The sequence below is a fragment of the Sarcophilus harrisii genome, chromosome 4, assembly GCF_902635505.1.
Source record: "Sarcophilus harrisii chromosome 4, mSarHar1.11, whole genome shotgun sequence".
Lineage (NCBI taxonomy): Eukaryota > Metazoa > Chordata > Mammalia > Dasyuromorphia > Dasyuridae > Sarcophilus > Sarcophilus harrisii.
In genome coordinates this window covers 177,711,610-177,728,718 of record NC_045429.1, presented here as the reverse complement: position 1 = coordinate 177,728,718, position 17,109 = coordinate 177,711,610, and the positions used below count along the sequence as shown (strand labels likewise).

General features: G+C 30.4%; 1 protein-coding gene across 9 annotated transcripts in view; it reads right to left on the bottom strand.

Annotated features, from left to right (window-relative positions):
* TBC1D32 (TBC1 domain family member 32) overlaps positions 1-17,109 on the bottom strand; it is a 175,792-nt gene that overhangs the window by 72,533 nt on the left and 86,150 nt on the right. For 7 of the 9 annotated variants that reach the window (XM_031964344.1, XM_031964343.1, XM_031964345.1 and 4 more), the window contains 4 exons: positions 13,910-14,013; positions 6,834-6,956; positions 6,299-6,407; positions 5,469-5,562 (listed from right to left, as the gene is read on the bottom strand). In XM_031964344.1, coding sequence (XP_031820204.1) covers positions 5,469-5,562; positions 6,299-6,407; positions 6,834-6,956; positions 13,910-14,013 — 430 coding nt within the window. The remainder of the gene's footprint in view (positions 1-5,468; positions 5,563-6,298; positions 6,408-6,833; positions 6,957-13,909; positions 14,014-17,109) is intronic. The other 2 variants (XM_031964340.1, XM_031964342.1) reach the window with 1 other exon arrangement.

Sequence of the window (17,109 nt, the reverse complement as noted above, 5' to 3'; positions counted from 1 at the left end):
AAAACATAAATGAGTAAAAAAGTACACTATCTGCTTACATAAGTTTATAATAGTTGTTGCATAAAAATTATTCTAAGAGATTTACTGAAGTATGTACTATTATTACTGTTTTGTAATAAAATCATTTTAATTTTATCGATCCTGGCTGATATAACAAAAGTAACCAAATGATTAGATTCTGCTACATATTACTTACTAATGAAATGGATATCTCAGTTAGTTAATAAGTATTTATCTAGAAAGATTAGAAAATTATACTTTCCCATAGGGAATACCTCACTCTCAAGATCATCTTCTAATAGACTCCTACATAAATAATGAAAATCCAGTGTGTCCAATAAAACATAGTGCTTTTTAAGCTAAATAAATAATTTACAGAGGTTCTCCCAATTCTCGTTTCATACAAATAATTTTCTTTTAAACATATACAGTAATTGTTCTGAGTCTTTATTTTAAAATGTTGAGGGGGTTTTTGCCCTGAATTTGAGACAATTTCAATTTAAAATGCAATATGACAGTGGATAAATAAAGCCTGGGGACTGAGAAGGGTTTGGGTCATTTCTGACACATACTTGTTGGGCATGTCTAGAGAAGTCACATAAAATACTTTTCTAAGGTCAACTCCTTAAACAGGTTACAAAGCAGCTGGTGATCTTATATTGGTAGAGCAAGTTCCTAGGTAGGAACTCCCTATAAGGATAAAATCACATGCCAGATTAGAAATAATTAAGTACTAAGATGGATACATAAGCATTTAAAAAAAACGAATACAGATAGTATGTAATGTTGCAGAGTACTTGTATACCTGCACTTTCATTCCCTCAGTTATCTATAAAATTTGAACTGGATACTTGTTATATAAAAAACATTGTGTCTCATTCCCCAAGAAATGCAAAAGAAGGGAGAGAACTAGTCCTTGACTCCAAGGAGTTCACAATGTACTTTTAGGAGTACTGATTCTTAAAATACTGTACTTAAAGATAATAATGAATTGTAGGGTTTGAGATTCCATGTTGGAAATAATGATGATTCATCCTCTTTTAAGACAACTGTCCATGAAGTATTCCATCAATAGTAATATGTTTTAATTAAATATACTGAATTTTTTCTAGGCAGGGAATAAAAGTATCAAAAATCCCAACATGAGGTAGCTCCAGAAAGGGACTTGTAGTGAATCTGATTTGTTTAATGATGATTCTATGATTTTTAATTTTTTAAGAATAAAGCTTTCTGTATCCCTCTAGTTCTGTCTCAGAGTCTTGATGTGAGATCTCTGCCTTGCTTGTTCTTTGACCTCCAGTTTATCTTGTTCTACTTGATTGTGTTCTGGTTTAGGTATTTCTAAATTATGCTTAAGAGTAACTACTTATTCTTCCAATTGTCTTTTATTCCTTTCTAGTTTGACACATTCCTTTTGCAAGCTTTTCATAGAAAATAACTCTTCCTGAATCGTCTATTCATAGATTCCAAATGTATGTATTTTGAAGATGTTGATTCTAATTGTAGTATAAGGTATTCAATCTGTTTACCTTCAGCCCCAGGGGTTAGATGACTGACTGGAATAAGTGATGAATAAATAAAATGGGACACTACTGGGTTCTAAAGAGCATAAATTCAATAAATGTTAAAGAAATCAATTCTTTTTGATAAATATTGATGAGAACTGCAGGATGGTAAATTAATGACAGTAAAATAAAATGTTTCTAAAGACTCTTGTCATTATTTAAAAAAAAAAAATGATGAGGTCAGAATAGTAATTCCTAGTTTGAAATACAAGGCATAAGGCACATGTGAAAAATTCACAAGGGTACTCTCTTTGTCAAAAGGTATCTTTATTTATGATGTGTTTAGAAACAAAATGAAGAGATAAAATAAGCACTAGGAAGGGTAAAGAGAAATAAATTCAGGAGAGCATTAGAGTTAGCAAAGAAAGGGATTTGGAAGAAGTCATTAAAGGAATATGCCATGTAGCATGAGTATGCCATTGAGGAGTTTAGCAGATTATTCAGAGTTAGCTATAGTGGGGAGAGATACCATTAAAAGGAAGATGCCATGAGGAGGGAGAGAGTATCTCATAGCAGGCTTAGTCATAGCAGACAGATATATCATTCTGTGGGAAGAAGAGGGAACAAAGAAGAGTTGAAAATAGGTACAAGAGAAGAAAGTCTGACAGCTTTCCAGACAATTCTTTTGAGATTGAATCTTTAGCATGCCTTCATTATTTTATGTAAACTGTTGTTAATTCATCAAAATATCAAAAACATACATATTTAAATGAAATCCTTTATTTTGGATGTACTATTTCACTAGTTTGCATAATCAAAACTTATCTATAATAAAAGTCAATAAAAAAAAAGTGTTTTATTATTTCTTATACAGGAAATAAACAGTATGTTTTCCAGCCCTGATTGCTATGAATAGAGACAGTTTGCTAATGTTGGGAAGTTACTAATTTTTATTGTCTTTTTTCCTTAATGGAAAACAAACAAATAAAAACCTAAAGTACAATATTACAATGCTTATCTAGCTGATGTGAGTACTTTAAAAGAATAATTACAAAATAGTTTACAAATATACATTACTATATTATGAAATAAATAAAATCTTAAAATGGAAAACACTTTTTGTAGAAAAAAGGTGTTTAGTATCTTGTTTTATTTTTTAAGTCATAGATTTATGCAACTAATAGTTTGTACAGCGAGATACGCGATCTTTAAGAGCTACATATGTAGACATTTTCAGTTACTATGTAGAACTTGTTAATTCAAAGTGGATTTTCATGGAATTCATTCATACTTGAAAATTTAGAAATATATAAGACAAGTTCTAGCCAGAATTTTCTTCAATTTTTTTATGAAATAACATACTCCGTACCTCATTCAATTTACAGCACAAAAAAATATTTTATGTTGAAACAAAAGGATTCATAGGAGCATTTTTATATTATATATATTTTGATCTGTAATAGACTCTGTTTCCAGCACCAAATATGACATCTAAAGACGTACCTTATCAAAAATATTACATAATCTAACAATGGGAATTTTAAAATGTTAACACCTTTCAAATATTCAAAAAATAAGGAATAGAGCTAATTCAAATATTATTCATTTTGCTATCCAATTCCCATATAATAAATAGCTATGCAAATATAGTGACAGAAACCAATAGAACTGAATGATCAAGAATGATATGTTACCACAAGCTAAACTGGAAAGAATCTGAAAACAAAAAGTTATACATTAGTAAATTTTCCCCCTTTTAATTCTTCAAGAATGAAGAGAAATTTTAATGATATGTTTTTAGCTTCCAATAAAATTATAAGATAAAATACCTTTGTAAAGGATATAATTTTCTGCAGTAAAGTAGAAATCTTCTAAATGATAAATATAAGAGTCTATTTAGCACAACTATCTTTATAACTGAAAGGTATATACATTTAAATGGTACACATTGATTAGTACTTAATTCTAAATTTTCTAAATACCATCTAAGGAAAGAGTTCTGATTTTAATAAAATATGGTGCTGATGAAGAGAGGGGATGGCTTAAGTAACTATAATGGAGAAAAGAAAGACAAGATGAGTAAGTGAGAGTAGAAAGACAAAGAGAAGAAAGGACAATAGATATTGTTACAGATTATTCAAGGATTTGGGGGAGAAGGTGTTTGATAGGGAGCATGGGAAGGGAGGGGAAACATTTATTAAGATGTCATAGTTCATCATTTAAATCAGGCCTCATAAACAGATGAAATTCAGGAGAAATTGAAGGATCATAAGGAAAGAAGATACTGAAAAAGGGATAGTATATCTAGCAGTCTAGAGAGATATCAAAGCTACAAGAGAATGTTAAGATTGCCACAATATATCAATTAGGGCTTCAACAATTATGTGTTCCAGTATAAGAGTATCATAAAAATCTCCAAAGTTATTAAAAATTCATTATTATGTATAGACCTTACAAGAAATAGAGAATTTATTTTGAATAATTATATTAAAGCACTGACAATACAAAAAATTTAACTTTCAACTAATTTAATTTCTATCAACCAACTTTTTAGTTTCACCCTATATTCAAGTTTATTAAGAATATATATTAATTGTTATTTAAATGTTTTGCAATTTAAATATACACAAGAGAATCACAGGGAAGTGCTACCTAGATCCCATCTCTTTAACCCTACCTCTTACAGAACACAAGAATGGCACTATTCCTTCACTTTGCATTAGTCTGGAGTTGCCTGGAACCTCACACTGTTATGATGCTCAGTTGAAGATTTCTCAGTCCCCGGAATGAGTGCAGCATTCTCCTACCAGATTCTCTCTCCATCATTCAAAGATCTATGTGCCTAAAAACTACCATATACTGGAATATAATTCACTCACTTTTTTGTTGGATTTTCCCAATGAGAAATCTCTAAAGGATGCTTCCTAGATCTTTGTGAAGGAAGTTTAGTGTGTAGGGGGGAAGGCTGTACTTTTGTATTCTCAGAGATTGCAAAAAGAGAATACAAATTTGGAAAATGGACCTAGAGCTAGATTAATTATCTATTCCAAAAGAAAAGGCTCTTCATCATGATCTGATACGTGTCCACTGGGGAAATACATTTTTTTTTGGTCACAGTAATACACAAAAACCAATTAACAAACAGTGCATTAGAAGATTCTAATTTATGTTGGTCTGGAAAGTAACCATACTAATAAAATGACAGATCCCTGAAAAATGAATTAGAATAAATATGCAAAGAGGTGGGGAGTACAAGGGTAGGAAAAAGCAAGGATAGAGTACACATGCATAAAGGCCAAGACGGTATTATATATACATACTCAGAAAGACCTGGGTTTTCTCTTTTAACACTTACTAGCTTTGTGATTGTAGGCAAGAAAATTAAACTCTATAAAGCATCAAGTTGTGATCTGACTCAGTGAAAAGAATTCTCAAATTATTATTACCTATATTTGACAAACTGACATATTTGTATGTATAAGGCTCAATATTCATCTTTTCATTTAATAAGAACTTGTTATATATCATTTGTTTCCATAGAGACCCCCCAAATTGCAAAGAGCACATAATAATAGAAATGGCACATAAAAGTTTACAATAACAATACTTAATACATTCTAAGTTCCCATATAAAGTTAATTCAAGAAAAGAGACAAAACTAATTTTCATGTTTAATCAAATTTGTCATTCTTAAAACAGGTTTTATGTGCCTCATGAATCAAAATCAAGAGAGATAAAATGGTTAAAGAGTAAAAAAAAATCAAATATGTAAGTGCTAAGAAAGACAGATAAGAAAAAAATTCAATTCATTACATAGAATTAATAAGTGTATTTATGATGCCATGCACAGGTATGACAATGATTATTCTGCATTCTTCATAAAATGTTATATTAACTCAATTATAGCAAGAAGTATATGTGCTTTGGTACATGTGATTTAGTTTATGACAACAGAAATTTTACCTTGTTTTGGATCAATTCTTTTAGTAACTTCTGAAAGATAGCAGTCTGGTAAAGGATATGATGAAAACATTGGCCAAGGATAAGGATCATTACCCTAAATAGAAGAGGGAAAAATAAATAATATCAGCTATGAGTCAATAAGAGTTTATTTCATTGTATCCATTTAAACAACTTGTTTAATCTGTTCTATAGTATTTGTTTTGCATAACTTCTACAAATACTGCCTACTATAATTTAATTATATATTAGATGAAAAATTAACACATACAAGCATCCAATCTATGCTAATACCAACATCTAACTCAATTTATTATGGTTAACCAAGATAGTCAATAATGCTTTTACTATCATTTCATGCTGGTAAAACCACAGACTTCAAAGAAAAAAAAGTGTTAGTATCAATTTTATTCAACAATCTACCTGTCCCTTCTGCTTAAGTATTTTGATTTTTTTTCTTTATCAGTCACAGGAGAAAAATATACTTAAGAAAAAAAACTTCCTTAGCAAATAAGAAGCTATGTGAATAATACTGAAAGTATAGAAGCCTAAAATTGTCGAAGAAATTTTAAAAAAAAGTATAAAAAGTATACATTGTGTAACAAAAGTAAAAATCAAATATACACAGAGGGGGGTAAAAGAAACAATATGCTTTGGTCTTTTTCCCTTTGCAGGATATTAAAAATATGTATAATTCCATTTTCAGATAGATAACAAAAATCAATCCTGTGAGATAGATAATAGGGATAATGGAATATTAAATTAGTCTATTCTGTTACCAAATTCAAAGTGTACATATAATACAAATGTATAGAAATTTTTTTTTTGCTTACCTTTTGTAGTGCCCTCGGTGGTAAAATCCGTTCTAAAGGTCCACCAATAAGAAGTATTCTAACGAGAACATGGTTTCTTTCTACCGACAGGCCATCGATTATAAAGTCTCTGAAAAACAAAACTCTTATTTTTAATTTTTTTTATTTTAGTCCAGTCATGTCTGACTCCTTGTGACTCCAATTTGGGGTTTTCCTAGGAAGATACTGAAATGGTTTGCCACTTTCTTCTCCAATTCATTTAATAGATGAGGAAAGTGAGACAGAATTCACTGACTTCCCTTAGGGTCACATGGCTAATAAGTGTCTGAGGCCAGATTTGAAATCTTCTTCCAGATTCTAGGCCTGCCGCCATATCCATAAATGATTTATATATTTCCCAGTTACTCTGCTATACCTTATCACTGATAATTTTTTATAAGCTGTTATATGCTGTAAATTGCTATATCAATCTACAAACTCTCACATTTTTGAAACTGGTTCCCTCTTTGGTTAGCATATTTTGTTGTTGTTTCTGTTGTTTTGAGTTATTTCTTACCTGTGGCCTCCAGAAATCTCTAAAATATTTTCCTCTTGAGCATTTAACAGCATTGCAGACACCTGGTACTGAGATTCTAAAAGTAAAAGCGTATCTAGATCACAGCATAATACATTCAATAACCTGTATGTTGAGAAAAGAAGATGATAGAAACTCTTATTAAGATAAAAGCCTGAAGATCTAGAATAAAGAAAATTTAAAAATATTCATTAGATCTTAAAGATACTTTGTGATTAGGAACAGAGAAGATGGGGAAAAAAAGGTCATACATAAATTTATCTCCATTTTACTCACTATATTTATTAATATAAATATATAAATATATATGTATATATTTGCTAGTCCTTCACTTTCCTATTTAGTTTGGAAGCTTAAATTGATAGTCTTAATCCAGTATTGAAAATGCCTTTTAAATTTAACAGGAAGAGATTCCGGTATATTATGCCCTCGTGCTTCTCATTACTAAGAAGAGCTTAAGGAAACTATTAAGCCCAGGAGCACTTTCTTTGTTCCTTCTGTCTTTTGTACTTGTTTTTATTCTGATTTGGTGCCAGTTACTTTTTCCCACTGCACTTTTGCTATTATTTGATTCTGTTCTTACACTCTATTCTTTTGACAAATGTTGTGTAAGTATACCAATTTTTTTCTCTTATAGCATGATGCCAAATTATGTCAACTGCACTTTATTTATTTTTAATTAAAACTTTTTAATTTTCAAAAGATATGCATGGACAATTTTTCAATATTAACTCTTACAAAACCTTGTGTTCCAATTTTTCCCCCCTTCCCCAACTCCCTCCCCTAAAATAGCAAATAATCCAATATATGTTAAACATTCACCTGCACTTTTGAGGACTGTTTTTCAAAGAAATTTACATGCAAGAATATTAATACATAATGAGCTAAAATCATCCAAAGTCAGTTACCAATAGTTTTATATATATATATATATCACGAGTCTTGGAAATTATTTAATTTCCTTGTCCCATATAGTTTACTTCCATTATCATCAAAAATTAGAATAAAAAAGGGTACCCAATGTAGCATCCAAAGCATAGACTCTTGAGATTAGTAAATCTTGTTAATGAGGAATTTAAGATGGAGCTTTAATGCAAAATTTTTAAATTTAGAATACAAAAATATCCAAAATGCACAAAACTGTTTGATTCCGCATAATTGTATCTTTTAGAATTGCTTAAAGAAGAATGTCTGTCTTCCCAGAAGTATTTTGGCTCCACTAAGCTGTTTATTAATATTCCATGTTGACCAGCAGTGTATTACTAATGGATTTAATATTATTAACCACTGGCAAAATGAAGTCAATATATTTTTATAATATATAGATTTCAGATGCCTAGTAAAAGTGCCTATCTTGTATCTATAAAATCAAGATCCCAACTAATTTTCTAGATTGTAGCTAAGAAAGACTGCATCTTTTACAAGTTTATTAGAAAATTGATTAAATAAAACTTACATAATAATAATAATGATCACTCACATTTGTATATTATTTTAGAGTTTGGTAAGCTACTCCCTCACAATTATCCTGCAGAGTAGGCAATGGCAAGTATTATTCTTTTCATTTTCCAGATGAGGAATTTGAGACTCGAAGAAATGAAATGGCATCTATAGAGCATGATACAACTACTGGTTATATTTCAATAATGAGAGAATTGTTTTTAATGATTTTTAACTTATTAGACATTAATGTTCTTGTATGTAAGTTTCTGAAAAGCAGTACTTAAAAATGCCACGTGATATTATTTGGCATTGTATAAGAGAAAAAATGTGAACTATACAACATTTATTACCAGAATCTAGAATGTATGTTTTATCACTGTAAAACCCAGAATTATTATTGTATAAAATAAGGTGCTGTAGAATTTCTTGTCTATAGTACACTGCTTCCTACTGTTAAGATTTATATTAAAATATGACTGAGGGAATAGTTCATATAGTTATTGCTTTACAAACTAAAACTATTAGAATTTCCTAAGAATAAGTTTAATTTCAAGAATACAAGATGCCAAAAAAACCTGTTAGTACCTACAATTTTTCTACATTAGTATTGCCATATAGTATACTTAGAGTTGGCCTTAAAACCAGCTAGACTTAAATTCAAGTTTTGTTTCTAAAGTATATTATTTATGTGATCCTGGCAAGTTATTTTAATCTTTCAGTTCTCTAGGTTACTAGATCCCAAGCTACAGAGAAGATGCTGACTTGTACTACCCTCTAAGAACCATAGGGATGAAATCATAGTTCTAACTCTGTCCTTATTTGAATTTTTACAACCCCATAATGAGAGTTGGCTCTTAATGATAGGTAAACATATTTGAATGAAAGGTCTAAGGAATGTGCTATGACCAGATTTCACCAATTAAAAAAATAAATGCTTCAAATCCAAACTATTTCCCAATAGATACATGGTAAAATATTAAATTTATAAAATAGGAAGCTATAAACTACCAATAGCCATATGAAAGATAGCTCTATCACAATAATAAGAAATATTAAAATTTTTAAAAATGTGAGATTTTGCTTCACACAGAAAATTAGTATACATGATCAAAGACAGAAATTATAAATGTTGGAAGTGCTACCCCCTCAAAAAATGTGTACATTAATTCACTACAGAAAAACCTGTAAAATAGCTTTACCATTCTAGAAAACAATTTAGAATTACGGAAGAACACAGGACATATATACTATAAGGTCAAGGACAAAAAGAAAAACCACACTCATGCCTACCCTGTACATATAAAATCTAGATACCAACTATAGATTTTTAAAATGTAGATTGAAAAAATACATCTACAAATTTACCAGAAAACAATTATATAAAACTTAATAATGATCACTTATATTTGAATACTATTTTAGAGTTTGGAAACTCTTCTTTTACAATCACTCTGCAGTGTAGGCAGTGACAATATTATTCTCATTTTTCAGATGGGAAAACTGAGACTCTAAGAAATTAAATGACATCTATGGTGCAATGATACATACAACTAGTAATCATATATCAAAAATGAGATAGAATTGGTTTTGATGATTTAGCTCAATAGATATTTGTTGGAATCCTAGTGTCAACTCAACTTGAAACAAGGTGAAAACTCAAGAATTATGTCAGGGTTCTGGTGTTAACTCAATAGAATTGATACAGTGTTTGTTGGTTCACACCTTAGAGCAAATCCTTGCAGGGTGATGGGTTGCTAATACTGATAAACAATAATGCTTGTGTTCACACCTTTAGAGAGCTCATAAGTATTTAAGTACTCAATAGAGTTCACATGTTTGGGAGATTTCAGGTTTAGTATGAGATATCCGAATTTACACCTCCCTTCAGCCCTGCCTCCAGAAGGAGGAGTTAACCTCTGGGAGATCACATATGTACAGGAAGCTCTTGAGCTTGAGAGAATTTTCTCCGGAACACTGACTGGGGTCGGACAGGAGCACTCTGGGAAGAAGCCCACAACCCCTATCTTTGAGGGAAGAGAGATTGATTCATTGCATCTTCCAACTTGGTGCTGGCTGGAGGCTGAAGAAAGCCAGAGGTAAAGGACAAGCTCCAAGAGCTCTTGGAACCAAGCAGAGAGATAGGCCTGAGCTAACCGGGCTATATTGAAGGACACAATAAAAGATCTGAACTTTTATCAGCTGGCTGTGATTTTGGAGCAATTATTTACTTGTTACTGAAACTAAGGCCGCCTCCAGAAAACCTCCCCGAGAAACCCTCTCTCCCAGACAGAACAATTATTACTTTAAAGAGAAAAACACCAACATTTTGGCGCCCAAAGAGGCACCAAAGGGGTTCCCAAGAGATATTAAAGTTCTTGTATGTAATTTTTTGAAAAGTACTACTCAAAAAATGCAACATCCTTAATTGTGTGTGTGTGTGGAAACACAGTGGATGTCTATTATGGAATACCTAAACAAATTGGGATATATGAATTACAGAATTTGAAAGTTCATAAGGACCTCAACATCCATTTACAAACCCATAACCAAAAAGAATCCTCATTATCATTTACCTGGCAAGCATTCAGCAAGCTTATGATAGACTATCTCTAAACATATATGATTTTAAAGAATATTTTTCTAAAAGGCAGCCTAAATCTACATGGAGCCCAATGGAAGAAATCTAATATTTTTAAGTTATTGTGTGTTCCTTCTCACCCATTCCAAGTCTTCTTGAGGTTAAATACCTTCAATTCCTTCAACTTAGTCTCATATGACCTGGATTTAATAATCCTCAAAACTCCTGATTATTCTTTTTCGGACATTTCACAACTTATCACTGTCCTTTTAAAACACTATGGTAGCTAGAACTGAACATAATACTCCAGGTGTGACTGATAAAGACAGAGTATAATAGGATTCTCATCACTTTATTTTAGGAATATAAAAAGGACCTTTAGTGAGGGTTAAGTTTTTTGGCTTCTATATCATACTACTGATATATATTGAGCTTGCAATGCGCTAAAACCACCAGATTATTTTTACAACTATTATCTAACCACGCTCCTTTATCTCATACTCATAAAGTGATTCTTTTATACCCAAGCTTGAGACTACATTTACCCATAATTCATTTCAACATCTCAGCCTGACAAGATCTCTTTTGGATCCTGACAATCAATCAGAATGCTAAATATCCTTTTCAGGTTTGTGTCAACAGAAAATCTGATGAGTATGCCATCTTTGGCTTTATCCAAGCCAATGTTAAAAATGTTAAACATCACTGGAGTAAGTACAGATCTCTAAGCCATTTTCTAGGACATCAACTACCATATTAACCTTAGACAATCTATTCAATCATTTCTGAATTCACTGGATTATAATCTCTTGCACATTTCTTCATATTGTCTCTTAAGAGTGAGATATATTTAAGATTTGTTTAAAAAATCCAAGTTGAATATAATATATAATATTTACATATGTTTGTGTGTGTGTGTGTGTGTGTGTACCATCACATATACCATTTCTCTCATCTTGTAGTTTTATATTTTGTCAAAAAAGACATTTAGTTAATATAGTACAATCTATTTTTTGATGAAGTAAGGTGGTTCTTTATAATTATTAATTCACTGATCCTTTCTTTAATGATTGTTCTTGAATTTTCCCAAGAGGTAAAACCAAGGTCACTCTGAAGAATCTGCTTTCTTCCCATTTTTGAAAACTAGAATAACACTTACTAAATTTTGTTGGTACTTTTATCACATTTGCCAGTTTTTTCAGTAAATAAAAATGAAGTCCATCTGAATCAGATAAATGAATTCATCAAGAAAAATTTGCCAAACTCTTACTATATATATATGAATTTTTTTTCCTGAGGCAATTAGGGTTAAATGACTTGCCCAGGATCACACAGCCAAGAAGTGTTAAGTGTCTTGAGGCCAGATTTGAACTCAGTTCTTCCTGACTTCAGGATTGGTGCTCTATCCATTACACCAACTAGCTGCCCCCACTCTAACTATTTTTAATGTAAATATCAAAAAATCTTCAGCATCATCATTATGAAGGTAATGGAGTTATTGCAGTATTACAAAATGATAAATATGAGGAATTCAGTGACTTTGGGAATACATGTACAAATTAAAGCAGTATAAAAATGGGAGCAGTAAGGTGAAATGGAGGGAAAAACTGCATTTGAAATGAAAAGATTTAAGGTTTTAATCCTGCTTCTTGTCACTCAAACTCTGTGTGACCTTAGTTAGGCAAAACACTCAACCACTGTGGACCTCAGTTTCTTCATATGTAAAATGATTGATTTGGACTAGATAGCTCCTTCTAGAATCCCATTAGATATTACTGTACACTTACAATCTTATAATCCTATGAGGTAAGCAGAGTGGGAAAATAACATATTTGTAATGACTATGTAAAATAAATAAAAAGAATGCTAAAATGAAGCATACATACAATACTGAAATAAACATAACAATTTTGTTCACAGAGAAGAGTTGCAAAACTAAATATTAAGGAGAAAGATGAGCGATTATGCATGTAGTATATATTGTAAATATTCATTACAGAAACTGATTTTGCTTACCTATTTATAATACCAATGAGGGCTTGTGTGGTGGAAGCAGGCAAAATATATCAAGGAATGACTGATTTAAAAACAAAAAGTACCCTTAAAAATTTTTTTTAAATATATATGAAATTTTAAATAAAATTAATAGCTTTATTTCTTTGACAAACTGTCTGTTGCCTGACTCCTTTACATCCTTGAACAATTAATTTTTTTAGGCAAATTTTTAGGTAAATTTAAGTAAAAAAATTTTTTAGGCAAAAACCAGCTTGATTCTAACAAATTCTAACAAAAATTAAAACCTCTTTAAAACTAATGTTTTAATAAAAATTTTAAAAACTCTTTAAAGCTAATACTTCAAGATTTAATATCTTTTGGGGATTATTTTTTTATCAATTTGATATACAATCAACAAAAAAAGAAAATTTTGTAAACTGAGATGACACTTATCTTACTGAAGACTTTTATATGTAGATTTCTAATATCAATTTCCTGATTACCTATTAATATTCATTAAATTAGTTTTTAATAGTTAACCCCAGTGGTTAAAATAAAAACTTAGAAAATTCAAATTGTAACATATACTGAAGCATCCAATATATCACGATATCCCATCAAAAGCAAATCTACACTGTATGAGGGTATGATCTGTTCTAGATTTAAGAAGGCTACAATGCATCCTACACAGCAGGCAACTTATTGTTCTTACACAAATTAAATAAGATTTAGACCAAACAATGACACAATTTTATAAAGCTAAATAATAAAGTGCATAATCCAAATAAAACAATATAATAAATTTTGCCTGGGGGGGTGTGTTCAGATTGTTAGGTAACAATTTTTTATAGTTTTTAGACCACAGATGAAATAAAAAAATGGTAATTAACAATTGATATTAAACATTCTTGCTTTAGTGCAGGAAGAAAAAAATCAATACAAATTATTTTTTAAAATACAGAAGAAATACTTGCATTTAATGTAACAAACATAAGAAAACTTATGCCACAAAGGAAAATATCTCAAGAAAAAAACTCCATACCTTAGACCAAAAATATGTGATTGTTCATAGTTGAATAATGATCGAATCTTGGCTTCTGAATTTAAAATTATAAGTCTATCAATAATATCCTGAAAAAGAAAGCACTAAGAATAATATTTCATTTTATACAACAAATATTTATTGAGAGGAATATAAAATTTGCTTTATATAATAAAAGTCACAGAATCAGTTTTTAAAAAGTAAACCAGTATGACATCAGAGTTGTCAAGCTATTGTGTCCTACAACTATTTTAGTGTGCTTTTAACCATTTATTCTTCACTTATACTTTTTCCCCAGACAAAATCTTTTTTTCAGAAATTCAATAAAGCTAGCCAAGAAGATGAGATGATTATAATGGAAGTTCATATAAAGATCACAATTCTGGAAAGCAGTGAACAGAAGATTTGTTAACTGCAGATAACTCTTTGGAATTAGGTGGTTCAGGTCTCCTCAATACACTGCAAAGTTTTCTATGACATCATACAGGGTAGACAATCCTACTTTAAGGAACACTTGTAATCAAATGTTGAAATGATTACATATATATATATATTATATATATATATATATATATATACAGAGATATATATGTGTATATATATATATATATTTGTCTTTTATTGCAAAATATAAAATGTATGCATACAAATAAACATGTACATATAAAATTACTATATAAATGCTAACTGCCATATACGTATGATAGCTAGTCTCATTTCACTTTGCATCAGTTCGTACAAATTTTGCCTATATATTTGTATGAAACCATCCCTCTTTATAATATTCTGTAGTATTCTGTTATAATCATATGCCACAATTTCAGCCATTCACCAATTGATGGGCATCCCGTAGACTTATAATTCTTTGCCACCATGAAAAGAGTTGCCATAAACATTTTTGTATAGGGAGGTTCTTTCCTTTGATCTCTTTGGCAAACAAATATAACTGTTCTCTAGAAAGGCTGGAAAGTTCACTATACCACCAGAAATTAATTAGTATATCTATTTTCACCTCATCCCCTCTAGCATTTATCATTTCTATTAAGTGTGAGGTTGTACCTCAGAGTTTTAATTTGTCTTTCTCTAATTAACAGTGATGGAGAGCATTTTTTCTTATGACTATAAATGGTTTTGATTTCTTCTGAAAATATACCTATTTATATTCTTTGGGAACTGGCTCATTTTTTTTTAAATAAATTTGAACAGTTCTATTCTCAGTATATTTGAGAAATGAGTCCTATATTGGAAAAAACTAGCTATAATTTTTTTTGATATTCAATTATGATAGACATAGCACCTTTCAGCAATCCAGTGATCCAAGGCAATTTCAATAAACTTTGGATGGAGAATGTCATCTGCATCCAGAGAGAGAATTATGGAAACTGAATGCAAATCAAAGCCTATAATTTTCACTTTTTTTCCTGTTTATTTTTCTTTCTTGTATTTTTTCTCATTTGCTCTGATTTTTCTTTCCCAAAATGCCTCATATGGAAATATGTAAAAAAAATTGAATTACATATATAACCTAAATATTAAAAGAAAAAAATTGATATTCATTGTCTAAAGCAAAGTTTCCTAAACATGGGTTGTGACCCCATGTGAAATTGAATAACTGAATGCGAAGGTTGCAAAATTATGATTCATTACCTGTAAATGTTTGATTTGTATCTCTATTCTATATACCTATATGCTCAAGGTTACATAAAAAATATTTTGGGCAAAACAAAATTACAAGTAGAAAAAAGTTTAAAAGGCTCTGGCCTAAGTTACTTTTTAGCCTAATTATCTCTCTTAATTACATTGCTTTATCTAAGATTATGATTACTAAGCATGCATTTCCCTTAATCTCTTCATCTTCTTCCTCTTTTCATAGTTTAAAGTCTATTTAGCTTCTAACCACTGCTTTCATCTCCCCTCCTTTTTAATCATCATCTCTCTCTTTTCCTCCTTTCCTTCCTTTTCCCTATTGCCTAAGTTATATTTCTATATACAATTAATTATGTCTATGTCTGTCTGTCTCTTGTGTGTGTGTCTACATACATATACCTTTCTTCTTTAAAACCAACTCTGATGAAAATTGCCCATCTATCACCCATTCTCCTCTCTAGTGAATTAGTTCTTCTTTGTGTCTCTCATCTGAGAATTGTTTTTCCCATTCAACTTGTCCCTTCCTCCTTCTCCTAGTGCATCCCTTTTTCTCATTCCTTCATTGCTTTTTTGAAATTATTCCAACACCATCTATTCACATCTGTGCCTTGTTATCTAGGTATATACTCCTTTTAACTACCCTAATAAATATAAAATTCTTAGGAGTTACAATTATCATCTTCCTACATAGCAATGTATCCTGCTTATTACCTTTTTATGCTTCTCTGGAGTCTTGCATATGAATGACAAATTTTCTAATCATCTCTGGTCCTTTTTAACAATAATGCCAAGATATTATCTTTTTCTTCTCCTCAAAGATTACACACAGTTTGCTGGTGAGGTTATTCTTGGTTGTAATCCTACTTCCTTTGCTTTGGAATTTATCCCAGCCCTATGCTCCTTTAACATAGAAGCCAATATATCTTATATGATCCTGATTGTGGTTCAATAATATTTGACTTGTTTATTTCTGGTTGCTTAAAATATTTTCTTGCTATCTGCTAGCTCTGAAATTTAGCTATAACATTTCTGAAAGTTTTCATATTTGAATCTCCTTTTGGATCTAAGATAATAGAGCAATTTTCCTTGATAATAACTTGAAATATCATGTCTAGACCTTTTATTTGATCATGACTTTCAAGTAATCCAGTAATTATAAATTATCTTTCGGCAATCTATTTTCAAGGTCCAATTTTGTTTTTTCTGATAAGAGATTTCACATTTCTTCTTCCTTTTTTTTTTTTTTTTTTCCTATTCTTATGACTTTGGTTATTTTCAGATGACTTACAGAGTCATCTACTACACTAGTCCAATTCTAATTTTTAAGGAATGATTGTCTTTAACAAGCTTTTTTACCTCTTTTTCTATTTGGCTTATTCTGCTTTTTAAGTTTCTTTCTTTAGTGAATTTTTGTGCCTTTTACCAGTTGGCCAATTGTGCCTTTAAATGTGTTATTTTCTTCACTATTTTTTTGGCTTCTTTTACCAAGATGTTAATTCTCTTTTCATAACTTTTTTTTTTACATCATTCTCATTTCTTTTTCCAACTCATCT